Here is a 27,211-nt window from a genome sequence, read left to right on the forward strand (position 1 = left end):
AGGCAAATCTGTTTGGGGTCAAGGGGAAAGCAGAATGGGAGAGCTGCCCAGTAAGTGTTATGATTCAGAAATATTTTAATCTTTTTCCATTAAATTTTAGTAATAAAATTAGCCTGGATCATTACATCTTCAGGAAGGAATATTGTCAAACAGCGAGCTAAGCAGCAAAAAACAGTTGCTTATGCCCATGGCAGGCTACAGAAATTAGAACCATCCCAGATTATCTAGGAAATCTGCAAACGAATTTATTGCATGACTGCTAATTAGTTCTGAGCAGCCACAGATAACTGTGAGTGCAACAGAAAAGAGCAAGAGTAAACATAGTACCAATTATAATCTAAAACAGGGAAACAAATAATTCTGGGGACTACATTCTGTTAAACACCTGGTTCCCATGAAATACTGGAATGACTGTCAAAAGCAATCAAATTGGTTAATTTCACTCACACTATGAAAATCCACAATGGTATGCTCATACTTCCATGCCTTTGAGGAACAGAGCATAAAGATCAATGCCCAGTGGCAGTAATCATTCAGTACCAAAAGACAGGAAGGCAATAGACTTGAGGTACAAAAATCAAAATGGTTCAGATGTGAATACTGTTTTCCAGTGTGATTATCATTGTGGGTGATGAATAAAGGATAAATAATAATTTTAAAAACGCAGTGAAAGTGGGCTGGATTCAATGAAACACATTTTAAAATGCATATATGGGCAAATTATCTCAGAAATTTGGTCGGAATTAGGTGTGTGTTTAATGCTTTGATGAGCTTAAAGGACAGATGGGAGTAATCTTGGAGGATGGGGCCAAACATAGGTAAATATTTCAACTGGAGAGAAAAATCTTAGAATAATAAACTGAATATATGAACACAGTATTTGAAGAAATAATCCGAACAGAAATGCATAATTTGTGTCAAAAAGCAGAAGTCAAACTTTGTACAGTTGATTATAGACTATTCTGTCAAGAAAGAAAGAAGAAATCTCATCTCTGAGCTGTTTAAAACATAAGGATCATATACAATAACTTATTACATAGGAGAAAGTTCAATAGGAATGTGGGCAAAATGACTTATCTGACCTAAGCATTTCTAGTGCCACTGAAGCAGGTCCTCAGCTGTTTTAGGGCACATGATGCTGATCCTGTTGGCTGGGGAGTGGCAAGACCTTTTCCCCCAGTAAAGGGTCTGGTCGGGAGACACTCATTCTCCAAAGCGTGTCTCCCCTATTTGCCTCTTAGTTTGGTCAGGTGATCTATGCAAAACTTGGACCCTCTCCTGATTTTAGGGCGAGAGTGCTTTCAGTTGAGGTGGGATCCCATGGTTTTCCATGGCATATCCCAGCCTGCAGACAGGTCTGTATGGAGGTGGCCCATGGGCTCCAAGCAGCTTCTGGGACAGTGAATGTTAAGGGCAGCAGCGCTGCAATGTGGCTGCAGGAGCTGAAGGTCCAGGTTGAGACAATGGCTGTGTCAGGCCACTGGTATTTCACTTCCTCCTCCTCTGCCTCCATCCCTGCAGTGGCTACTGCATCTGAGAAACATCGGTGTTTTGGAGAAAATCTGGCAGCTTTCAGGCGATGCATTAACTGAATGGTGGAAGAACAAGCCCAGAAAAATTTGGCAGTGGTAAGCAGTTAAATTTAGATGGCTGCCATGTGTATTGATTCACATGCAGGCACCAGGACTGCAAACTGGTATATCTTCAGGAAACACCATCTTGTGATTAGTTTAAAAAAAGACAGTGGTTGTCATTATTTATCCTAAACACCCATTACTCAGAGATTATCACTGCAGGAGCTAGTAAACAGGATACTTCCACAAGGAGGACACTATTATAGCTTTTCAAATTGATTCAGAACCACTAAGCTACATCTTGGGCATTTGTTTTAGTGCATTAGTGCTCCAGTGAAAGAATACAGCTGCCGAGACAGATACAGATGTTAGACCTGATTGGGGAATTAGAGCTGGGCTTGATGGAAGAAAATGTGTTTTGGAACACCAACAAGTCCTCATTAAATAAGGAAAGGAAAAAAAGAAAAGAGAAAGAGGAAGGCAAAGTCAAATGCAAAGTCAAAAGGCAAAAATGAAACAGAAAAGAAAGAGAAAAATGAAAAAGAAATTAAAAACAAGGAAAAAAGAAAACAGGAAAAGAAAAGGGAACAGGAACAGGAAAAGAAAATTAAGAAGGAGAAAAATAAGAAGGAAAAGAGAAAGAAAAAAAAAGCATTTTTTTAAATAGCAGTAGGTGTTCAGGAATTTTCTGAATACTTAGAAGCAAATAATGAATCAAACTTATGGGTTAAATTACACTTTCTGCCCAAAGCCCTGTTTGGAATAAATGCAGTTGTGAAGGGAGCAAACAAGGAATGAACATGGCATGCTGCTAAGAATTTGGGAGTACAAGAGGATCTCTGTCTAGCTGTGATTTGTTAGAAACATTGGGTCTCAACCAAGGCTAGGCAGTAACAAATGCTAGCAGCACTTTTGTAGCTTCTTGTATAACCCACTCTTTCAAGACAAAGCAAAAAAGAGTGTAAAAGACAAAAAGACATAACACTGCCAGACTGCAATAAATTTGAAAGAATTTGGTGTCTGAAGGGACTGAAGTTCACACCAAACCTAATATCAGAATGCTGTAGTTTGGAGTGTAAAAGTCACTGTGTTGGAAAGGTGATATAGTTTTAAGTTGGCTCTGTTTTATGGGTGGTGCAATAAATTGTGCTGCCATGTGGTGGATACAGAGTAGGAGGAATTAATTTTTACTTTCTCCTTCATATTAAGGAATGGGTTATTGGAGGAATAAAGCTGATAACTCCTGAGAAGTTTTTAACTGTGTCAACCCGCGTTGCTCCTTTTGATGAGAACTGTACAAAAAATTAAGGATGTTACATCTGCATTGGAATGACACATTTCCTGGCAAAGGGCATGTGGAAGAGAGTAGCATTGCAGTGAGCGGCTCAGGGGAGAACCCACACAGCTCTGCTAAGCAGTCTGTGAGTCTATGACTCCATCCTTGATGTGCCTCTCCCTTCTCTGCTTCCAGGGAGGTAGCACCTGCAGGGGATTTTTGTAAGGATTCAGGAGTGAGTGTGGCTGATGTACATTGATAGTCTGCAGAGAGGTTGCATTTTATTCATTTATTCAGCTGCTGTGATTCAAATGCTTCTTTGAAACAGGGTTAGGGAGCCTCCAACATGGCAAAATGGTGAAGTGTGTTCCCAGTTCAATTACTGACACAGTGTAGGCTGCTCATTGAATGTGGAAAATACCTGCTGTAGCAAATGAAGGGGCTTTGGTTTCCCTGGTTCATCCTATTAGCCAATAATGGCCACCTCTAGGAAAACCGAAGCCTTGTATTTATCTGTGACAGGACCAGGAACCCTCTGAAGCTGAAGTACTTTAAATCACTATCATGAGCACTGGAGAAAAGGAAAATTGTACTGACTCCACATCAGGAAGTTTCTTTCATTTCTCTGTCCAAAACATATTTTGCACCTTGCCTTAACAGTTGTCTAGGGAAGTTCACAGAATCATAGCAGCCTTGGAAATCAAATTAGGCAAGCCTGGACCTGTAGTTCAAGCCAAGGTGCTTTTTTGGTTGCTCCAGTCATACAGAACCAGCCAGAACCAGCTGCACAGCTGGCTCTGTGCTGTGCATTCTTTCTCCTTCTGACAGGGGCTTGGAGAGAGCAGATGGATAAAAGCAAGACCTGGCTATGAGGATGTTTCAGGATGCTGTGATTGATATCAGTTATACCTGGCCTGGTATGGGACCCAGGGCTGGTGTGAGCAGCCAGCAGCAGACTGAAAGCCCTGTTGCACCTCTACCCCACTCTGTGCAAGCCTTACAGAGCTATTTTTGAGCCAGCCTGAGGTGACTCGGGCTGAAAAATTTCTGGCCTGCAGAACAATTAATTCACCCCACAGTCTATTCCCTAATGACTCCTTTCCTAAGGATCCCTGAGACTCAGGCAGCGCAAATGCAGGCGAGCGATAAGTTGAGGGAGGCTGCTGCCTCTCTAGAGTGCCTGTGCTCCAGGCTGGGCGAGGCGAGGGGAAGCCTCTGCCTCACAGAGCACCAGAGCCACCATCCCACTGCTCTGCTGGCTGCTCCCCACCCCACTGGGGGTGGGACACCATGGAATGTGTGAGCCCCAGACGCCCCTCCTGGCAGCAGAGTTCCCTGGTGCCGGGACGACATGGAGCTCTGCCGAGTTAGGAGGCCTTGCGAGGGATCCAGCCGTGTCAGCTCAGCAGTGCAGGGGACTAATTGGCCCTGTTAACCGTGGGTGCTAATTAGCCCTTGTGCACCCCGGTGCGAGCACAGCCAGTGCCCCGGCAGCCTTGGAGAAGCTCCCTGATGGCAGCTTGGGCTTCAGAGCGGAGGGTGCAGGCCATGAGGAGCTGTCTTGGTGTCCTCGTGTCCTTCCCTTGGGCAAAGCTGAGCAGTGGCAAGCTCAGGAGTGCTGCTGACTGTGCCAAATATGTGTGCTCCTAATGACAACAGCAGGTCTAAAAGATGAGCTGGTTTCTCCCCATGCGTATTTTACCTAAGATTCGGCTCACAAGCAGAAGCCTGAAGTCATTTCAGATGTAACTGAGAATGTGGAATAATAAGTCTGGCCCTTGTTCTGAAGCTGGGAATTGCCTGAAAACAAATATTAATTTCTTTATTCAATAGAGATCTCAAGACCTGAAAAGCTAGGTGCACAGATGAATGAAGACTAATGAGGTCTCATCTGGAGGCAATCACTAGTAATGCCATTCCTGTGGGAGGAAGGCAAGCACATCTTGCTGTCAGTCATGCAGGGATAAATCAGGAGGAGGTCTTCTGAAGTCTGCAGATCCATTTTGATTTATATTGGTGTGACTGAGAGCACAGTTTAGCTCTATGGAGCTGTAGAATGATAAATATGAGTCCAAACTGGGCTTCTGGATATGTAATTTTTTTTTCTGCAGATGGATAGCTTGGAAGGAAAACTGGAGCCTATATCTCATAAAATATAAACAATGAAATGTGAAGGAATTCTTTTCTGACATACTTTCTAAGTTATTTTTCATATATACCTATGTGTATTCTCCACTTGTCATAGCTGTATCTGATATTCTAGGCATGTAAATCTTGATTGTGTTGTTCAAATACTTAAGCACATTAACTCTCTCTGCGTTATTGTCCAGATTTGTCACCTTGGTGTAGGATAGAAGCAAACTTGATGCTGACCATAATAACACCTTGAATAACAGGGTTAATACAGGGTCAGTGATTCAGGTCTTTAAAAACCAAAAAGGAGGATGGTTATAGTAAGACAGATTGTGACAGCAGACGTCACTTGTCTAATTTCCATCATCTTCTTCCTCAGAGAGACACAGAAAAGTAAATGCAAAATATTACCAAGTATATGTACAGGATGGGCTCAGGAATATATTTTACACATATTTGTACTGATGGGTAGGTTCGTGGGGCATAAGGGATCTAAAAATAGGGCCCTTCATAGTTGGATTTAATGAGGTGCCCATCTACCCTTCTAGATGTGGAGAAACTTTTCTGTAGTCCACAAAATTAACCAGCAGTCAAGACGTGGTAAACCAGAATATACTCTGACCCTGAAGATTTACTGAAAACAAAAACTAAAATGTCAGTTTTCAAGGGAAACTGGCTACTTAATTTGATTTTGAATTGCAGTTTCTAGCTGATTTGATCATGGACAGAAGCATGATCACAAACTCTTCCTTTCTTTCCTAATCCTTATATGTCAATATAACCTTGCTTTGCCTTGACATTGTAGGAGTCCCTGGAAAATATCCTGCAGATTTTCTAACACTACCTCAAATTGCAGATGATGATTGATGCAGCAGATCTCTTTGAAATAGGCAATATATTGACAGCCCCTTGAAACAGAAATTCTTCCCAAACAGAGGTGACATGGGGGAAAAGCTCTTGGGAGCAGAAGTGAAATTAATGCGGATGAAAGAAGGCAAAGGCACTCGAGGAAACATCCTGTGTTTCACCACAATCTACAAATACTCAGATGGATACACTCTTATAGACATCTTCCCACTGTGGATCTTACCTTCCCAACATAGAGAGGGTCAGTTCCTGTGTATTCCTCCAGAACAAAAAACTGGTTCCACACCCAGCTCCTCTTCATACGCTGGTGCAGCTTGTCTGACAGGTTGTCTTCTTGCCCTTCAGTGAGGGGCCTCGCACTTCCTGACAGCACAGTTGTAGTAAGGTCCATCAGTCCCCAAAAATACAAGGAGACACCAAGTCCAAACAAGTTCTTTGCATTGCTCATTCTACCTGAAGTCCACATCCGTATACTAGGACTGACTTAAAAGTCCAAACACAATAACTTGGGTCCCTTGAGAATAAAGAAGGTCCTCTATGTAGTCCTTTGAAATGTCCAGGAGAGATCCTGGTTCTCAGAAATGCAGTATCCTGTAAAGTAAAAGGAAATTCATAAGAGGATGCCTTTTTTCTCAAGGCAAATGAGTTTTCTCAATAGGCAAATATGCTATAAGGTATTTAATCCTCTGTATAAAAATGTAAGATCACGATGCACAACTTTTGAAAACAGAAATACTATTACCATATAAGCTGAAGACTTGAAGCCTTAGGTACAAGTCATATCAGGGTTTAGTCAATAAGTATGAGTTCTTGACTTTGCTAATTTACCTGTAGGGTTGCTTTATGATATTGATTGGCATGAGTTAAGTGCATACATTTTAGAAATATTTATGACCAGAAGTCCTTAGAGAATATTTAAATACAGTTCACTCTGGAAAATTTTGATAGCTGGAGAACAATATTTGGCAATCATCTTTCTGTTTGGAAACTGTGCCATTGTCATTACACACATGTCCATGCACACATGTCTACATAAATACAGATATTATTGCTATATTGCAAACCTTGAGTATAATTTCTGGAAGCTCCAAGTTATTTCTGGCTTTAATTATACTCTCAGCCTCTCTGTTGCTTGAATTCAGGTTTCACACTCTGTTGCCTCCTCTCTGAGGAACTGATTGCTGCTACAAATGCAACATTTCTAGAATTTGAATGGTCAGTTAATCATTTTATAACCCACAAAATGTTTCACAGTGCTGATGGCCACATAGTCTATGTCCAAGCAAGTCATGCTAACATGTTTTTTTCTTTCACAGTCCTTAAAGATCTGTTTAGACAAAGGAATAATGACCTCTATCAGAGGACCCTTTCTCATCAGTCTAGGGTCTTTTCTTGTCATAAAGTCAGTTTAGTTGGTGACCTCACTCCAGGCTATGGATTATGGCAAACCTTTAGCAAACTATTTTGCTGAACTTAATGATCTAGTGCTGCACACAAGTTACTCTGTCAAAGCACTCCATACATCCTCTGTTGGTCCAGTATTTTTACTGCTTCTTTAAGGAACATTTATGACTAACAGAATGTTTTGTTTTCATGACAAAAAATAGACATTTTTCATGACAAACAGGCTAATTAGGAAAGGTACGTGGAGCTCTGAGTCTTAAGCCATTAGTTTGCACTTCCTTTTACTGCTGTTCTACACTTAGGTGTTTAGGCTTAGTTAATTGTTTCATCCTGTGGAGATAAATGTACAAGATGTCTGTCAAACATTTCCAACTGAAATCTTTGAAAGATTTCAAAAGAATAAAAAAGCATTTTAGACAGTTGTGTGACATTAAAGACTGAGACAATGCAGTGTTTTTAACAGAGAGGGAGAGTATGATTGTGAATTCCCCGGCATAAAGGCAGTTACAACTGGAGAACTGGGTACACTTAGAAACCTACTGAAATAGAAATTCAAAAAATAATCCGAAAGTTGGCTGAAATCTGAAAAGGGCAGTATAAGACTGGAAGTGATGTCCACAGGGGGAGCAGAGATAAAATGACCATCTAAGACTAACTTCTACACAAAATAATGTTTCCAAGTATAAAGCCCAGAAGTATGACCACACAGTGCTGCTAGCCTATACAGCTGTAAAGTGTAGCAAACTAATGGATCCTTTACCTTGAAAAAGTTTACAACCTAAGCCTGAATAGATATGACAAAGAAAGTCAAAACTATAAGCACAGAACATGGTAAAATCCTTCTAAGCAGAGCAATGTCCAGAACTGCTTGTTGTTTAGATACTGGCTACATAATATGCCAGGGTTTGTTGTCTGCAAAGCTAAAGACTGGGGATTTACCCCAAGCAGTATAAGCCCAGAAGGACCACAGTAATCTCTGTGTGTCTGTCACTTCATGAAGAAGTTGTCAGCTCTTTGTGAGAGGCAGGGACGTGGCTCACAGTCCCTGCTGGATGCCCACAGCCACAGGAGAACTATGTCCAAGAGCTATGTGTGCAAGGCTTGCCTCTGTCCTGTGATGCCTTTGCTCCAAACCTCCAACGCACCTCTGCCCTGGGAGAAAGAAGGCTGAAGCCCTCCACTCATAAGCATGCCCACCATGTTCTTGGTGTGTTCTAAACAAGAAGTTATTCTTAGCAAAGTCAGGGGGACATTATTTACAATCCATGTTTTGCTGGTGAGTAAATGTAGGGAAGAGCTTCCCACCACCCCCCAGTATAGTTTGAGGGAATACACCCTGCGACGGGAAGAGAAACTGTGGGCAGGCTATGATCCAGCAGCTAAGGTCCTACCTGGAGCTTTTGCTTTAAGAAACTCCCCCTACTGCACAGATTAGTTGCATTTTTGTTAATGTGGCAAAAGGGTGGTACAGCACTATGGACCAATTCCTGTGGCAATCAGAATTGTTTGCAGGTGAATTCTCAAACTACAAATTCAAAACTAATGGTGTCAGGTGTTTCCTGCAATTAAGTTCAGCCATCAAGGATCAACAGTGCTTAAGCAAAGGTATCAAAACATTGTTAAGTGAACTTGCAGAGTTACCAGTATACCTGTAAGGAGGCAATAGCAAAAGAAATCTGATCATCAGGATGCTTTTCATCCACATGTGCATTAAATCAGGAAGAAGCAAGGTAAGTAAAAGCAGTGAAAAAGAGGTCAAGAGGAGTGATATAAATGCTTCAAGCTCTTTGTGAGAACAGCATTTGCCACCAGAATGTGCAGTTCCATGAGGAACCTTTCTTGAAAACAGTGTGCAACTCAGTGGTCCCTGGCAGCAATAGCCCTAAGAACATTTCTTATTCCAAATGCAATCTCATTCTGCAGTATGGCAACTGTCAGGAAACTTGCCATTAAGTAATGTAAAGTCTTGTAAAAGGATGTTCCTTCCTTGAGTACCAGTAATTTCCCCATTTACTGCTAGCCCATGGTGACATGGTCATATATTTTTGTAGAAATGGAAGAAAGCAGTAGTATTGAAGTGGAACAGAGTTTTTTTTTTTTTTTCTTTGTTAATAGCAGAGTTTCTGCTTTCTCATGCCTTTCCAAAACTGTGAGCAAGCAGGCTCAAACCCATTGCATTTTGCTCCTTGCCTAAGGGCAAATTGATACCATTAATAACAATGTTTAGTCCACTGTGGTTCCTCTCCGAGACTGAAGGAGAATGACATTTTTTTCTGTCTAAGGTCTTCAGCTGATGTTAAAGGGATGAAAAAGGCCTCTGTTAACTCCTGGGCTGAGGTGCTGCTGATCTCTCTGGGTCCTTTTTCCCACAGTGTCACCAACTTTAGGTGTGTGCTTTGGCTTCTGCATCTGCAAGGCCTGCAGGCCAAGGCAGACAGGCAAGGCATTTCTGAGTGGCGTAAAAAGGCACTCACATAAATTTAGGTTTGGACTGTTTGGTAGCACAAGTGGTGGCTGAGATAGAGTTAAGGCCATGGGTGACTGAGTGTCTCAGGGGACTCATGCAGATGAGTGTAATGGACGAGTACAGGGTCACTTCAGCTGTAGACACAACACTTGGTTAGGATAAGAGCCACGTGCTTGGGGTGGATTAGCTTGGTGGGGTCTCTAGACTTAGAGAGTCCACAGTGGTTTTTGCCACAGATGGATGGCTCAGGCTTGGAGGCAGATTTTGTTCCTTGCAGGGAATTGGGGGGCCCCACACAGGAAGGGTTGCTTGGCATTGCTGAGTGAGGCAGAACTGAACTGTTAATGTTCCCTTAATGCAAATTGTTTCTTGGAGCCGTTCAAAATGCATTCTTAAGGAAATCTGCAAAGATGAAATTGATGAGCCTGTGCTTGCCATATGAAATATATATTACAGAAACATATTTCATGACTCAGCATGGGGATGTGAAAAGAATTTGAAGGCAGTAAAGAGAGGGAAATCTTTGTTTTCCTTGCTCAGACACAAAATTTATTGAGCCTGGGAAAACTACAAGACCAAAATCTGTGAGATTTCTGCAGAGGGTGCTTTGTTTTTCAAGAATAACTTAAATGTTTCATTTTGTTTCTCACAGTTGTCTATTCCGTGGTAAAACATGTAGGTGTATCTGTACAGTTTATATCCCTGACCCAAAGTAAATGTCTTTCTTGCCCTGGCTTTTGTGATGAATATTTGATTATCAGCTCGGTTGTTTAGGTTACTTTCTCTGTTCTTGCCTTGCGCCTTGCAAGCATTGCTGAAAATCCTTTTTTTTTTTTTTTGTCAGTCAGCAGTTACCAATACAACTTTTGGCTTCATAAAGACCCATGAAGATCTGATTGATCTTTGTGCTACTTGTGGTCCATACATGGTACAAAAGAACTACCTAATTATTCTACAAAAAAAAAGAGTTCACCAATGAAAGTATTAATTTCTCTTTTAGCCCGTATTGCAAATTAAAGTAGGCATATTCCAAGTGTGAACTACTCTACATGCTCCAATTCTACAGAAATTTCCACCCCCCCCACCCCCCTGCCCCAGCACATATTTATTCTGTAATTAAGTTGTTCTTAATTGAATAGCTAATTCTGGACAAAGATGAAAAGGAAAATGAAATAACTGCCAGAACCAACTTCTGGCATTTCTTGCAAGTGACCCATTTATCTTGTTAATTCTGAAGAGAACAACACTTCCAACAAAAGGATAAAACCATTTATAGTTTGGATGACCATATGGGCACCCAGAGAGTTCCACTGGGATTGAAATGTATTGTGCTCAACACATATTTACATAAATGCCAAGGATTTTATAGTCAAAAAGCTCAGACTTGAAAAGCTTCACTGACATGCTTACTGCACTCATCACAATGTGCAAGTGGTCTCCCAGAAAGTCAGTGCACTATTTGCATTCATAAAATTAATTACATGCCTATATCTTTTATGCCTGATCCTTGTAATGGATTTTGCTGTGGAGATTCAGGACTCTTGTAGAATGCTACAGACCTTAGTGGAACCCATGCAGACACCTGGCTTGAGTGGGAGCAATTCATTTGTAGCATTACACTGAGAAAGTGGAGAAGAGAGGCAACCAGTATTAAACTCCCCCTTCCATTTTCTCTGTACATGAGTACACAAATTCATGTTATCCTTAAGTAAACACTTCAAATATGTCATGCATAGTAGTACATACACTGCACTAGGAATATGCTAAAGAAAATGATTTATGTGTTGAATAACACATTTAAAGATTTTCCCCCCAGTATTTTGCAAAAAAAAACTAAACAGGTTGGTAATGACCACAGTAGGAAGAAATTAAATTTGACTAAAAAGAATTCTCCAAATGAGCTATTTACTTTGTTTCTTGAATTTCTCAATTTTGATATTTTAAACCAAGGTGGAGGTGGGAGTACTGTGCAGGTTTTTACCCACCATGAAATGGATTATTCTTTTATGTTTTCACAGATTAGCTCTTAGGGCTCCTGTACCCTCATTTGCTGTTGCTTTGGCATACGACACTTTTGCAATAAGCCCACAGGAGCACCAGTCAGTAAGCAGCTGTAGGCTGTATTCTGCACCAGACACACCACCACAATGGGTGTTAAAGTCATCCACCAGGGGCGGAGGCTCTGCTGATCCAGGAACTAAAATTTCTTAAGAAATTAATGCCCTGCTTGTCTCCTTTTCAGCCCTAATGAGGTTATGTCTTGGAGTGCTGTTTCCAGTTCTGAGCTTCTGAGTACGAGAGAGAGACATGGGGCTCCTGGAGCAGGTCCAGCAGAGGGCAATCAAGATCGTCAAGGGACTGGAGCATCTCTCCTACAAGGAGAGGCTGAGGGAGCTGGGCCTGCTCAGTCTCAAGAATGACTGAGAGGGACCTCATCAATGTCTATAAGTATCTGAAGGGAGAGAGTCAAGAGAATGGATCCAGGTTCTGCTCAGCAGTGCCCCACAACAGGACAGGAGGCAATGGGCAGAAACTGATGCCCAGGAAGTTCCACCTGAACACAAGGAGGAACTTTACTGTGGAGATGACTGAGCACCGGAACAGATTTCCCAGAGAAGTTGTGGAGTCTCCCTCACAGAAGATATGCAAGAGCTGTCTGGTTGCAATTTTGTGCCATGTACTCTAGGATGACCCTGCTGGAGCAGGGAGATTGGACCAAATTACCTCTGTGGTCCCATCTGGCCTGACCCATCCTGTGATCCTGTAACTCTACAATTTTAGAAGTCCTAATGCTTGCAGTACCTAAGTTAGTTATCTCTAAACAGGCATACTCCTAAATATTTCTGTACTACTTCCAGAACTACCTATGTTTTATCTCTGGCCCAGGACACTCCTACTGTTACTATTACCTGTTGTTGTACTTTCTGGGCAAGTTTAAGTTAAAAGGAAAAATCTAGAGGCACTATTACTTTTCTTGAAAACAGACTGGGCCTAAACATGTATTTTTATTTTTACTTCACTTTATTAAGATCTTCATAAATACAATGAAACTTGACAATGTACCATATGGTGCATAAACATTAACTCCAAATACAATCCATTGTCATAAAATTATATCTACAGACTAGTCAACAACCTCTCCTGGGACACATCAGTGAACTGAATTTTGTTCAAGATCCGAAGTCCTTCAAAGCTTCGGAGTGTCTGCAGAGTGAAAAATCCCACAGAATGACAGAGGGAGTCTCATCGTATAAATCCCAGCCCTATGGTTATAGATGCATAAAAAGATCAAAAAGAATGAAAGACACACAGAGTCACAAAGTAAACATTTCCAAATAGAATTATGCTGATAAATTGCATCAGGGGAAGATTTGATCCCTAGCTTTTACTCAGTGTGAGGCACTGTAAATACTACTGTAAAGAGCAGTACAGAAGTACAGGACTGTTTCTAAAGCTCCATGCATGTCTAACTAACTCTGCTGAAGTCAACTTCAACAGGAAGTAAGTGTAGCATTGCAAATACACTGCAAAATTCAAATAAATTTCAGATAAAACAGCCCCTCTTTCAGCAAGGATGTGCAAAGATACACAAAACCTATGAAAATCATACTAATTATGCTTTCATTATTGAGCAAAAACTCCTTTTAATTCTAACATCCTGACTACTTTTGCCATGCTGTCAAAAAGCCTGTACAAACAACTCTAAATTGTGAATTGATGTTCACATAAAGTAGCACATATGGTGATTAAAAAAAAAATCAAACAAAAAAACCAAACTGTAAAGCCCTTCCTCTCCTCAAAGTGTGACCTTTCTTTGCAGCTGTACCAGGAGTCTTTGCTCAGACTTGTCTCAAGGCCCCTGAGCAATTCAGGCATCTGCCATTCCCTTGCTATGGGATAAAATCTGTTCTTGTTGCACACCTGGAATGCATTTTGAACCTGAGGTGTCCCTGCCTATGCTGCATGGTGGCTACGGTAGCAGATCATGTTCTTTAGCTACAAAACATTGCATTTTGTGTCTGCTAGTCCCCACAATATGGCATATTTCCATGTAGCAGTGAAAAATTATCTCTTTCTTATCCCACACCTACTGGACAGTTGATAAGGCTCTCTGATAATCCCAAATGCCAAAGACAGAGAAGGTGTTATCTCCTATCTGGTGACAGATATGAGAAGCAGCCGTCTGCCTGCACCGAGTAGAGGTAATATATCCTCCCATGCATAAAGATCAAAACCAATGATTGACAAGGGCCTATGTGCTGTTGCTGGTGAAGACAACTTCCTACTTTCATTGTGACTGCGTTCCTTGTTAATTTGGAATTTCATACAGCATTTTGTCATATTAGAAATGGACTCCAATCCATTTCCAAAAGCAGCTTCAACATTTGTTGAAGACAAAGAAGTGAACAGGTAATTTCTTTTTCTAACCAGAAATTAATATTTTGTTATCTCTCATAATTACTGTATGCACCCACTGGCATTTAGTGGATAGTGGAATTTTCTGTTGTTTTTGGTTTGTCTGTTTCTGGGTTTTGTTGTTGTTGTTTGTTTTTTTTATGGTGTCTTTTCATAGGAAAGGATATTCTTTAAATTAACTTTTAAAATAGCTGTAAGTGCTCTAAAGGTGAAAATCTTTCCTCTAATTCCCATTTCTTGACTATGACATTGCTCAGCAGTACAACACTGGCACCTGCACCTCCCCTGATCTCATTGATTGCCTAGTCTGAGCAGGAGGGCATACACTACTAACCAACAGGACGAACATTTTCAAGTCATCTCCAAGCTACAGTATATGAAACCAAACCAGCAAAAGAAACAGAAGTCTTACAGCCTCCTTCTCTGTCTGAAATACTAGAATCTACCTTGTTTTTAACACCTAGCTTCAAAGTGTTTCTAGAAATAATAGAATATGAGTACTTAGCCTTCACAGGACACTTTCAAGCTGCAAGAATAAAGTAAGAAGCAATAAATGTGTGCTGACCTCATTTGTCCCAGTTCTAAGACAGCAAGCAAAAGGTTCATAAAGCCTGAAAAACAACCTCCCATGCTTTGCATGCCAGCCTCTAGGTTTTGGTCTTCAAACTCAACTGTTGCAGTTTCCATGAAGAGTGTGTGTAATGCATTATCTAATTGTCCTCTGTAAATGTGACATGCTCTAACAACACCTACCCCTCACAAAGAAGTATGTGTTATCTATTTTCCATCTTCTTCATAATCCACTGTTGGGACATGTTTCCACCTTTCCCAGTGCCTCCCATTTCAGAGGATGAGTATCCTAGATGAAGCTCTTCCTCTGTCTGGATTGCTTAATGGCTAAGCAGAACAAGCATTTACTAGAATATAAAAGATCTTTTGTCTTGCTGGCAAACTCTTTGCTTGTCATTTTGTTACAGGTGAATCGTTCAGAGAAGAATCCAAAACCCCGTGCTCCATCTGTTTTAGTATTCAATTTGTAATGGTGATGTAATAGCAGCTTTTGTAAGAGCTGAGGTATTCTTGGCCAAAATTCCCATCCTTCCATTATCTGCTGTGAGCCATCTGGTTGCTGTCCTTCAGAGGGGAGAATCTTCTGCAGCTGTTTTGAGTCTGATTTCCCAAAGAAATGAGCTGATACAGCAATATAATTGCACTGATATTCTCTTAGCATTGTGAAAGGAGAGATCCCAAGGATTACTGTATTTCATAAAATCATAGAATCATTAGTGTTGGAAAAGACCTTTAAGATTGAGTCCAACTGTTTGCCCAGCATTTCTATCTGCTCCCTGGGGATTAGCAGGTTTATTTGAGAAGTGGGAACCAGGTTAATGTCCCCATGAGGAAAGTGCGGGCAGTTATACAATCTCCTTGACTATGGGATCATCTTGCATGCAGCTCTGCCATAGTAACTGAGGTATGCTAGCTGTTATGACAAGGCAGCTGCAAGGAGCTGTAATTATTGTGTATGAAGGAAGAGATATGAGGGAAAGACATTTCCATAATAAACCAGGCTTTGTAGTTCTATTCCTTTTCACTTGTTTGTTATAAGTCTTAGAGAAAAAATTTATTCACATATAAATTCTAGGGGCCTCTCTGCTGCTTTAAAGCATTTCCAGCAATCAGTAGAGCACATCAATGCAACCTTTTGAGTATGCACCTGAAAGTAAAGTATGGCTTTCATTCACTGCTACTGATGGTCACTAAAAGGTCATTTGGTGCCTCTTCAATATTTAGGTACACCTCCTCTTTAGGCAGGGAGACATTGGTGGTGTACAAAGAATGAATGACCCTGAACACAGCACATGGACACAGAGAAACCCTACAAGCAGCATCTGCAGGGACATCAAGGCCCATTTCTCCCACTGTTGGTAGCCACTTCATGTAACCCCTCAAATAATTTGAAGATCCTTTCTTAGATCTGTATGTGTACTTCAGCAACAAGATTCTTCTTACATACCTTCTAGATGTATTCCTTCTTACTTATGGATCTGCCTTTTTATCAGCAAGTTCTGCACTGCAATCTTTTGAGATACCAGGATGGGCTTGTCAAACTAGATTTCTGCTCTAGTGTTGGGATTTTGCCTTTGGAAATTGCCAGTAGCTGGTACTTCCAAATAGTTAAACACCCTCTTCACATGCTTTGAAAGAGATAGTTCAGAAATGAAAGAAATTCTGACAAAAGAAACTTGACATCAGAATAGCTGTGACTAACAGCAGCAAAGAGGATTACACCAGGACGCTGGAAAAATGGTACATCCCAAGTGGGAATGGAGTGGTCTTCTAGTCTGACACAAGTGAAATCCTAATGAGACAACATGTAAAAAAGGAAAAGTGGTATTTTTCTTAGATATTGAACTACAGATTGCTGGGAAAATGTATGAGATGTGAAAGATGTGCATGCATATTTAAATAATTTGCCTGAAAGATGGTTACACACGGAAATTTTGCTTCAAGTTAAACCTGAGAACTCCAGACTTGATGTAATTTGTTTCTTCCTCCTTGTTGCAGAAGTCTGATTAATTAGCTATTTTGTATTTGAAGTTTCGGAGAGGGGAAGAAGAAGTGGAAAATAAAGAACAATGGGAATAAGCACTAGTGCTCAATGCTGAGGTCAATAATGTGATACTGCTTGATACATAATCTTTAGTTAACCATAAAAAATAAGATTGTAGTGTTGTGAGATGATGGAAATGGTGAGAACAATTCCTTGCTGACCCTTGTAATCAGTTTATGCACTGAAGCGTGAGTTTTGATTTCTTCCTTTTGACTGAAGAATCGTTTTTTCTCTTTAAAAAAATGTAGCCATATAAATACTACCTTCAGTTTCTCCCTTTTTTTCCCCAGCCTTTTTCTGAAGCTTTTCAGCTTCTCTTTTAAATTTGAGGGAAGCATGAAGACATAGATTGATCCATTTTTATTTCATCAACTTCATCATAGCCAAAAGCCAGATACAGTGCCCAGTGAAAATTGATGGGATATTATATATTATATTCTGTCTTCTCTCAAGTCATATAACCTATATTTTTGAAATCTCTTGCAAAATTAATCATTCCACACTGAATTTTCCCCCAGGTACTTCAGAAACCAGCTAAAGCAATAGACAAAATTAGTGAATACCTTCATGTGATTACAGAAGATAAGTGAGTTCCTAGAGGACTGGCAGGGAAAAACTATTATACTATATTTAAGGAGAAGGGAGCAGTGGGGAAGAGGAACCAGTGAATTAGTGAATTACAGACTCTTCATTATAACTTTAGTATGTGGATAGTTACTGGAACGAACAACCAAATTTTCAGCATCTAGAGGATAATAAGTGCTAGGGATTTGCAAACATGTATTAATGTGTGAAGAACAAGTTGACCACAAAACCAGACTGATTTTCCTCTCTGGTTAAGATAACTGGCCTAGTCTATGTGAAAGGAGAGAAAGGCACTACAACTTGACCTTTGTGAAATGTCTCACACAACTCCACAATTCATTGTCAAAGGCAGCGTAGGTCAGTAAGACCCAGGTGAAATGACAGTGACAGACCGGAAAACAACCTGAAGAACCACTGTCAGCAGCTCAGTGTTAAACTGGGAGTCAGCATTGAGTGGTCCTGCAGGGTTTTGCTTCATGACCAGAACACTGGATGGTTATGCTAAAAGTTACAAAGTGTGAGAAGGACATCAGGCTGGGAGATTTTGTAAGCACTCGGGAATATGGGGGTAGAATTCAAAATGATCTTGGCAAACTGGAGAAATGTTTGGAAATCAATACCAGAAAATTCAATAAGGACAAGTGAAAAACACAAGCCTTGGAAGAGCAAAATCAAATGCCCAGGTATAGAGAGAGATGAGTAACAGCCTATGAGTCAGCATTGTAGGAAAGGAGATGACCACAAACTGAATAGGAGACAACACTATTGCAAGGGTCGTTCCAAAGGAGGAAAATGCCACTCTGTGCTGTGTCCACAGGATGCTGGGCAAGCTTCTTGTATCGTGTCTGTGGAGCATTTTTACTGGCAACCTCAACATAAAAAAGGCAGCACCTCACAGCTGAAAATGAGACATGGACAGACTCCCAAACTGCTGCCAGGAAAACAGCAAGAAACTTTAGCAGAGGTCTGAAAAAACAGGACTGGTGAAAAGGTTAAAATTTGTATTTTCTGAGTCGGGAGAACAAGATTTGGGTGAGGGCATAAAACCAGATTAAAAAAAAGTATAATGCATACTAACAGGTATAACAAGAAGAGTACTGATGTACATCTTAATTTCCAGGACAGGTGAAGTGAAATAAGCCTATTTTGAAGCAAGAGGAATTTAGGTTACAAGTACACTAAACCTCTAAGAATAAGTCAGGTGGAAATTGGAACAGGTGACTGATAGAAATTGTGTAGTCTCATTTTTTTGTTTAGCTTTTAAGAAAAGACTTGAGAATAATCTTGGAGTTGTTCAGGTGATCTTTGATTTTGCATCAAAAACAAAAGACAGAAGTAATTTAGAAAAGTTTTACATTTCTACAACCCTGAAATGCAAATAAAAATTACATCTTATAATGTAAAATAAAAGGTCTGAAGACTCATTATATCTAGACTCATCTATAATTTCTTTGGATCTTTCCACCTCGTTGTCTCCTCCTCTGTTAGGCTGAATCTACATGTTCCAATTGTGTTTACTGCGTGAGTACTCAAATAAACCAGCTGGTTGTACTGTGTGGTAGAGAGAAACCTAACCAGGAATGGATAGTATTGTTAGGCATATGTGTACATACCAATGCATCCTGGAATGATCAGTGTTTCTCATGATAATTAGGAGAAAAGATGAAGAAAAAAGCCCTCATGCTTTTCTTAATCATCACAAGAAACATCTCTTTCCAGGGAAGAGATGATCAGAAGGTGTTTGTTCAGGATTGCCATACTGTGGGGCTAATGGGGAATAAAGCATTTACTCCCGCTCCACTTTGTTTGCTCTGGAGGGTCCCCACTTCTGTACAGCAGTAATATCATGACAGGTAAATCAGATCCAGAGCTTTGTATGCTTAAATGGTGTTTCTTTTAAAAGAGACTATCCTGTCAAGCAGGAGGTTGTACCCTCGATCCCAATATAAGAACTTTTGTGTTGCAAGCTACTCTGTAATCTCCCTAACAACACTGAAGAGCTTCCTTACTTCATAAAATGACCATCAAAAGATGTTCCATTGATTCAGAAGGAGCCTCTGATTCTGCATGTGCTAATTGATACTTTATTAAAGTCTAAGTTAGCATACAAAAGTGCTAACTAGGCCAAACTCCCTGCAGCTTTGTAAAAGACCATTATTCCCCATTGCCTTTTAAATCCCTATAAGAGAAGATAAGGACTATCTACTCATTTTTTCTCATTGATTCCCACTTCTGAGAATAGGTTCACATCCATATATCCAAGCAAAAATAATTAAGTGACCCCTCCTATTAAGTACAAGGTATTTTCAATGAAACAAAGTTTGAATGCCAGTGACTCCATCCTAGCTAGCTGTACAGCATCACGGGGCACAGCAAGAAATGCTTCTTTGCATTAGGCAGTTAACATGGAAAAGAGACCCTAGGTATGTCTGCCTTTTAAAAATTGATTGACACTTTCTGTAAGAGTACAAGTGTTCTTTTTCATCTCTTTTAAACTCACTTTTTTGTTTATATAAATCCACCTAAAGCTGGCATTGATTGTCTTACTTTTGGCCTATGTCTAACAGTGATGCTCTTTACATTACTGCATTTGATCTTGGACTTGCCATGCTTCAATGTGAAGGGTTTCAATACGCATAAGAACCAAATTCCCCTCCCCAACCAATTTTTTTCCCCAAAAAAGCTTCTGTCCAAGTTTCTAGATTTCTACAGACTTTGCTCAGGGTAAATCTTGCTTGGCTCATTTGCACCTCCCAGGGTACTTCAGTAAGAATATTCAGGTGAGCAGAGCCATGAAGATATGACCTACAGTTCTGCAGATGCATTTAAAAGGCATAAAAGAATTTCAAAACCTACCTATATACTTTGTAGGTACCCCTGTAGGTTTGATATTGAAATGGCAGAATTAAATGCCTATATTGTATCTTTAGCCTATTAATTGTCTCATTATCAACATTGAATAACAGCAGGCACAAAATATGTGTCAAGAAACTAAAATTTTATTCAGATACTATTTATACTACTGTGACATTCCTGGGGATGGATGTGCAATATAAATTCATAGTATTACCTGTCAAAAATCTATCACCTCTTCTCCAGTCCCTGGAATATCTTTCCTTCAAGGAATATTTTTCTTGCCAATCACATGATAATAAGCAAAATGTAGCCTAAATGAAATTTTCTACTTTTTAGTGCCAGAATGATCTCCAATTCCATAATATAAGGGGATGGGGTTTCTAAATATTTCACTCAAGTAAAATTAAATAGCATAATATAATGTTATATAATATACTATAAAGGGATATAACATAATTTAATACAATATGATGCATATGGAAAGCATAGTGTCCATTTTACCTAGGAGATGAGGTGTGCTTATGAAAATGCATCACTTGATAATACCAGGAAGAGCAAACTAAAGATGCATGCAGCTCATGTCCCAGCTCTAAAGCAGGGGGTTATGAGACACCTTTAAATCCACAGTTTGTGATGCACTGAAGAAATGATCAGATTTGATTAAGTCAGTTGCTGATAATTTCTAGTTAAATATTGAAGGTAGAGTAATAAACCAGTGAATGTGATTGACTTGGGAAGCCTTGGCAAACATCTGCATTTTTAGAGGATTTAAATAGAGAAGTGGTATCTTGCAAAACTGATATAGGGAGGGCATTGCAGTCTGCTGGAGTGACACAGACACCCGGAGGACCGGGGTTGCCCCGGTTCTGCACACAGGCAGTCTCAAGCACCACCAGCAATTACTTGCTGAGCTGTGGTTTGTCTGCTGCACCCACTCTGCCTGCCTGCACTTCCCACCTGCTCCAGCTGGCAGAGACCATGCCTGGGATGCCAGCTTTGAGAAGCACCTGCAAATGGCTGTGGGGCCCCAGTGGGTGCCTGGCTTGCATCCTCACCATTCTGAAATGGAGATGAAAGACCCATAGTGCCTGTCCTGGACGGAAGCTCTGCGGAGTTTGTACAGTAAAAATCAGGCAGAGGAAAGTCTCTGCCCCATGGACTGCAGAATCTCTGCCTGCTCTGCTTTCAGAGACCCCCTGATAGAGAGCCACTCCACTGTGTGAGGAGTGTAGCTGGCTGGGGAGCTGGAGGGATGGCTCCAGTAGAGCAGCAAGGTAATCATTGCCTCTCATGCAGTGTCAGAGGCAGGAAGAGGAAAGTGAGGATTTCCCCATGCATGAGGACCACACTGCTTTGCTTGCAGAGAATTTTCACAGGCAGCCTGTCTTTGCAGCCTTTAAAAAAAAAATAAATACAGGAGTTTATTCTTTAATGATAATCCCCACACAACATCAACTTCAGAGTGAACTCTGTAGCAGTAGTTCCTGGTCATTTTGCTATGAAGAAAAACTGTACAAACTAGTAAAATGTGAACAATGTTACTTGGAAAAAATATGTCAAGGACAACAAAACTTTTGATTTCTGGTTTAATATTCATTTAGTATTTAAAGAAAAAAACACAGTGTCTGTCCAATGTTATTAATTAGCATGAGCTTCATTCACTGTAACTCTTCTTTCTCTTCAAAGAAACACATACATTGTTATATATCCCCTATTTTGTATTCCCACAAGGCCCATTTCAAAACAGCTTGTGTTGTTTCTGATGCAATACTATATCAATCTGATTATATTGTACATAATAAGATATGCCCTCAGATAGAGCACTGCATGGATTTTTATTTAGAAGGACGCCTTTGATGTTATGTGAACTAGGAAATTTTAAAATTCTGCTGAAATAAAAATGAAATTTTGTGTTACTGTAATCAATCTTAATCCACCACAGAAGTCTGGGCTCTGCATAAGTGCCAGTCTAATCTACTTCCAAATATAAGCTTCCATCTAGACACTCAAGACATGCAGATTAGCTGTTTGAACAGGAATTTTCTGAATGCACAAATAGAAATGTATGTGCCTAATGCCTATTTTACAAAACATCTTTTCAATTAGAAGAGTTTTGCAACCAGTTTAAGAATAATTTGTCCATGTCACTGTCACTTTCCAGTAATGCCTAGGTCTAAATTTCCAGTCTCCTTGAACAGACTACAAGGAGCAAATAATAGAATTATTCTGAGCCTCTTATATGGATACCAGTGAACACAAAAAACAGCTACCAAATAATTCTGAAGCACTGCCTCAGACAGCTTGTCCACATATTAGAGAACATAGCAGATTAATTGTTTCTTACCGAGATAAAAATACAATGCTTTTAAAATCTTTCCTTGGTTTGAGCAACCCACTGCATACAATAGGAAGCAATAGAGAAATTGTACTTTCTGCCACTGAGAAAAATAAATAGTAATATTACAACATACCTTTCACTATGTTTGCATTTCTCTGTTCTTTCATTTGCTGCTGCAGCTCAGTTTACACACTGCATTTCTCTTGTGCTCTTCTGGGCAATGTGTACAACAGGTTGCCTCAGCAGCTCTGCCTTATTTTCAACATAACCCACTCCAAAGAACAAGTCTGGTTTGTACTACAGCATGCAGCAACTTTCAGTAAGAAGAAAAGACATCATCACAAACCAATCAGACACTCTTTGTCTGATGATCTCGCCTCTTTCTCAACTGATGCACCAGTGTGTGAATGGAACCAGTAATCCAGGAGTTGACGTATACAGACACCATTCACTCGAAGGGATGCTGGGAGAATATAAGCTACATGAGAGAACAGTGGAAACAATAGCAAACTCATGTTGAGGTGGCTGGGAATGAATAATGCATGTGTTGGGGAAACAGTTGCCCCGTTCTGGTGTAGAGGGCGTGGAAAGAGTGGGTGTGTGAGGTACTTCCCTGATCATGTTAGCATTTCTAATTAAAATCATAGTCTGCTCGGACCCAGAAGACACCGTATGATGGGAAAACAATGCACAAACTTCCAAGGTGGGACAAATTCTTTTTACATGGACCCACAGAAGAAGTAGCTCAGATGCAAATGTAGTATTTTATGTAGGCAAGCAGGCACTGACAAGTGAAACCAAAGGACCAAGAGAAATCCTAGCAGGTGATGTGTTTTGATCTGGTATTGTTTAGATACACCATATAAATTAATGCTTCATCTTAGAAGAACTACCCTTTCAAATTGTTGTTAATTAAGTAATAATCCCTGAGAAATGTGTTGTTACCAACAGTTAGGAGCAACTTTATTATGCTTTCCCCAGGCTATTAATGCTCAAACACAATGGCCACTAATTGCAGTAAGAACTAATTTCCCAGCAATTACACATGCACTTTCTAAGTATCTGGTGGCACAGTTCTTGCTTTTAAACTTTGTTTTTTCCACTTATCTAACTAGAGCATTGGTCAGTCATAAAAATTCTCTAATCGTCCTGCACAGAAATTACCATTAACAAAAAGAAAGCTGATGTGCGCTACCTTCGTACATTATTAATTTTTTGTCGCAGACAACAACAGCAAAGGTTATAATCCCTGTAAACAATGCATCAGCTCTAAGTTCAGCAAAGCTAGCAAAAGCATTTTCAATCAGTGCAGTGAGCTTTGGATAGGTCTCGACAGTTTCTTTAAAACCAAGCAGGGGGTCTGCTGTTTTCTAAATTTACATTACAGCTTTTCTTCTGCAATATGTTATTAATGCAATAAGAAATCATTTTTGGAATGCCAATGACCAAACTTTGACATTTCGTCCTGTCAGCTGTTTTCAGTGTAGACAAATTAGGTGGCCATTATTATTATTATTATTATTATTATTATTATTATTATTATTATTATTGTTGTTGTTGTTGTTGTTGTTGTTGTTGTTGTTGTTGAGCATTGTTAAAGGGATAAATTGAGAAAATTAATCCAGAGGCATGGGAAAAAAAAAATCTACCTGGAATTTAAAGTGATTTTCTCCACAAACACTTTTCCCCTTGGCTCAGGAGCAGAGTATAAGGAAAAAGCCTTAAAGAATAGCTGCCATTGTCATTACATTTTAAAAGCATTCACATGACAATTTAAAAAGAACTGCCATTTCAGCTATTTCTTAAATAACCTCTTTCTTCCTCCATAATCATGGAATATATTTCTTTCACCTTTTGACTAGCACTTTGGTTTTTTTTAAATAAACTTACACACTCATTTTGCAGGAAATTATATTTTAAAATGCTTCTCAGAGGTGTTTTATCATAACACATTCATTTGGGTTGAATTAATGTTGAATCCTGATTTTCAGAAATTGAGGGAGAGGAAGAGAAAGAGAAAAGAAAAGAAATAAAGCTGAGCTTCCACCCCAGCTCCAAAACACACTTACCTTCCATTCACATTTCTAAATCAATCTAAGCATGACCTTTATCTGTAATAACAGAATTATTCTGATACTTCTGAAACACAGAGAGCAGCAATGTAGTTATCTGCTGGACTAGCCAGTCCAGTTTTTTCCCCCACTCTCTTCACCAGTGCACAGTTTGTTTTCAAGCCTTCAATGCCACAGTGTCAGTCCTCGCTTCACAGTTTTTATTCCTTTTTCTTTTTTTTAGGTCCTTGTCTCTCTCTTTTCTCCATTAAGATGCGGATGGGCTGGTACCTCAGCCAATATGTCTATACATGCCTGAATAGACTTGCAGAAAAGCAGGGTCTCCTTTTGTCTGGGCCCGTGAGGCTATATGTCATTCCGCACCAACAGGCAAGGGCTCCTCTCTCAGTGGGAGATTTCCAATAATTGCCAGAACAAATTAAACTCGGGCTTATCTGCTCCTCTCCCTTTTCAGCTTGAAAATGGAGGAACAAGACCAATTTTAGCTGTGACAATGTGGCATAGAAATAGATTGGATACAGCTTATGTGAAGTCATGCTGTAGATAGCAGGGGCTGGACACAGCTTGGAGGAGTGAGGTGATGTTGTGCTACATGGACTCAGTGGATGCTTCTGATTTGACAAACAGGAAATGAGTTGGGAGGTCAAGAGTAGACTATCTAGTTACCATTGTCACAAGTGAAGGACTATTACTGATAATAAATTTAGATGTGGCACTCAGGGACATGGTTTGGCAGTGGACTTGGCCTGTAGGTTAATGGCTGATGATCTTGAGGTCTTTTCCAACATAACCATTCTATGTTTCTATACTGGGAGTGGACTGGGCAGCCCAGAAACACAGTACAGGCTGAAGATATGTAGGCATGTTTTGAAAAATAAAAATGAAATAAATTCAATAAATTCTGGATATTTCCCCACACAAACACAGCTCCTTCCCTGCCTTTGTCCCCCACAACTTACATCTTGTGTCTTAATCTACATGAAAGCATCACAAAGAACAGCCTTAACCTGTGACAGATCAATGGGGAGAGTTCTGCCTTGTCTCTGCAGTGGGTATTTGGAAGTCTTGGGCTGAAAAGACTGTATTAAGAGATAGTATAATTATCAGACACAAATTTTCTATAGAAAAGAGCTGTCATCTTCCTTTGCAGATGAAATAAAATGAGCTCAAAGTGCTTTCTCCAGGCAAAGCCAGACTGGAAACCACACAAAGGAATGAATTCTTTGACACTGCCTGACAGATAGAAATCTGAACTATCAGATTTGAAAGGGACCCTTAATTCTTGGGGCTGCTGAATGCCAATGAGAAGTATTCGGATCTTCTCTTGACCAACACCATTACTGCTATCAAATAAGAATATGTCAAACACCTTTCAACACACTGTTGTCAGTCAAGCTCTAAAAAGCCATCATTCACTGTAAACTATCTTCTCAACTAGCACTTTGTCTTGGTCAGACTCCTCCAGCCACAAAGTCAGTGAGAAATTAATAGAGAAAAAAACTCCAGCAGTTCTTAGTACTGGCAGCTCTTCAGCTCTTTTTTCTCCAGCTCTCATGTCCCTGACCCATGTCAGAAAATCAAGCATGAAGTGTGACAGAGTAATTAATGAAGACCAGAGGAGGTAACTTCAGATTGCTAGAACTGGATGGAACATCTCTTAGTAAGGTCACCCCTGTGTCCTATCACAGGACACCAGAAAGAAGAGATCACCACCTCCCTCTCCACTTCCCTGTCAGGAGGAAGGTGTAGACAGCAATGAGGTCACACCCCTGCTGTCTCCCATTCCCATTCCCTAAGCTGAACAAACCCATTATCCTCAGCCACTCCTCCTAAGTCAGGCCCTTTACTCCTTTCACCATCTTAGTTGCCCCCCTTTGAACATTTGCCAATACTTTAGTATTCTTATATTGTGGAGCCCAAAACTGCACACTGTACCAGAGGTGAAGTCCTGCCTACGTTGAGTTGTAGAATATTTTCTAAGTACTTGGGACAAATGTTTGCCTAACATAATAAAGTACTAGGGTCTTGCTTTTGTCATTTATTTAGAAGAGTTCATTTTAGCATGACACATAAAAAGTAAAAATCTAGTAAAAGAAGTAAAAACACTGGGGAAAAACCAGACAGATTGAAAAAAAAAGTAAAATGCAAAGTCATATTTTCAATTTATAATGTCAATCCCAAAAGTGCCCCTTTGACCTTGATAACTTCAGAAAATTGTGAAACTTAAATAAGCAATTTTGTTTCTTAAACAGCCCCTAACTAAAATAATTAGCTAAAGACATGGCATAATTTTATATAATTTTTAAGTGTCTCTAGAGGAAGTTGTGCAAAATTCAAAATAGGTTCATTCTCTATTAGATATGCAAGAAAAAAATAGCAAAATGTAAGTTTTACAGTGTGATCTTTAGTTCTAAAATCTGTGAACAGTCAGCAAAACTGGAACAGCAAGTCCATTCTGAATTGACTTTTTATGATCATAAACCCAAGAATTCAACTTTTTCAGAAGAATGGACTTCAGAGAGTCTTCAGTATTTTATGCCTCATGCATTCTTGTTACCAGTTATCCTTTTTGGTCAGGTCATATATGGGTGAGTCACCATCCAATGGAC

The 27,211-nt window shown here is 40.0% G+C and overlaps 1 protein-coding gene across 1 annotated transcript in view; it reads right to left on the reverse strand.

The window, feature by feature from the left end:
* Nucleotides 1-27,211, reverse strand: part of CDH20 (cadherin 20) — a 117,190-nt gene that overhangs the window by 31,217 nt on the left and 58,762 nt on the right. The window contains exon 2 of the mRNA XM_059467913.1: nucleotides 6,074-6,441. Within this exon, the coding sequence (XP_059323896.1) occupies nucleotides 6,074-6,316 (243 nt within the window). The 5' untranslated portion in view covers nucleotides 6,317-6,441. The remainder of the gene's footprint in view (nucleotides 1-6,073; nucleotides 6,442-27,211) is intronic.

Source organism: Ammospiza nelsoni, chromosome 1, assembly GCF_027579445.1.
Source record: "Ammospiza nelsoni isolate bAmmNel1 chromosome 1, bAmmNel1.pri, whole genome shotgun sequence".
NCBI classification, from domain to species: domain Eukaryota; kingdom Metazoa; phylum Chordata; class Aves; order Passeriformes; family Passerellidae; genus Ammospiza; species Ammospiza nelsoni.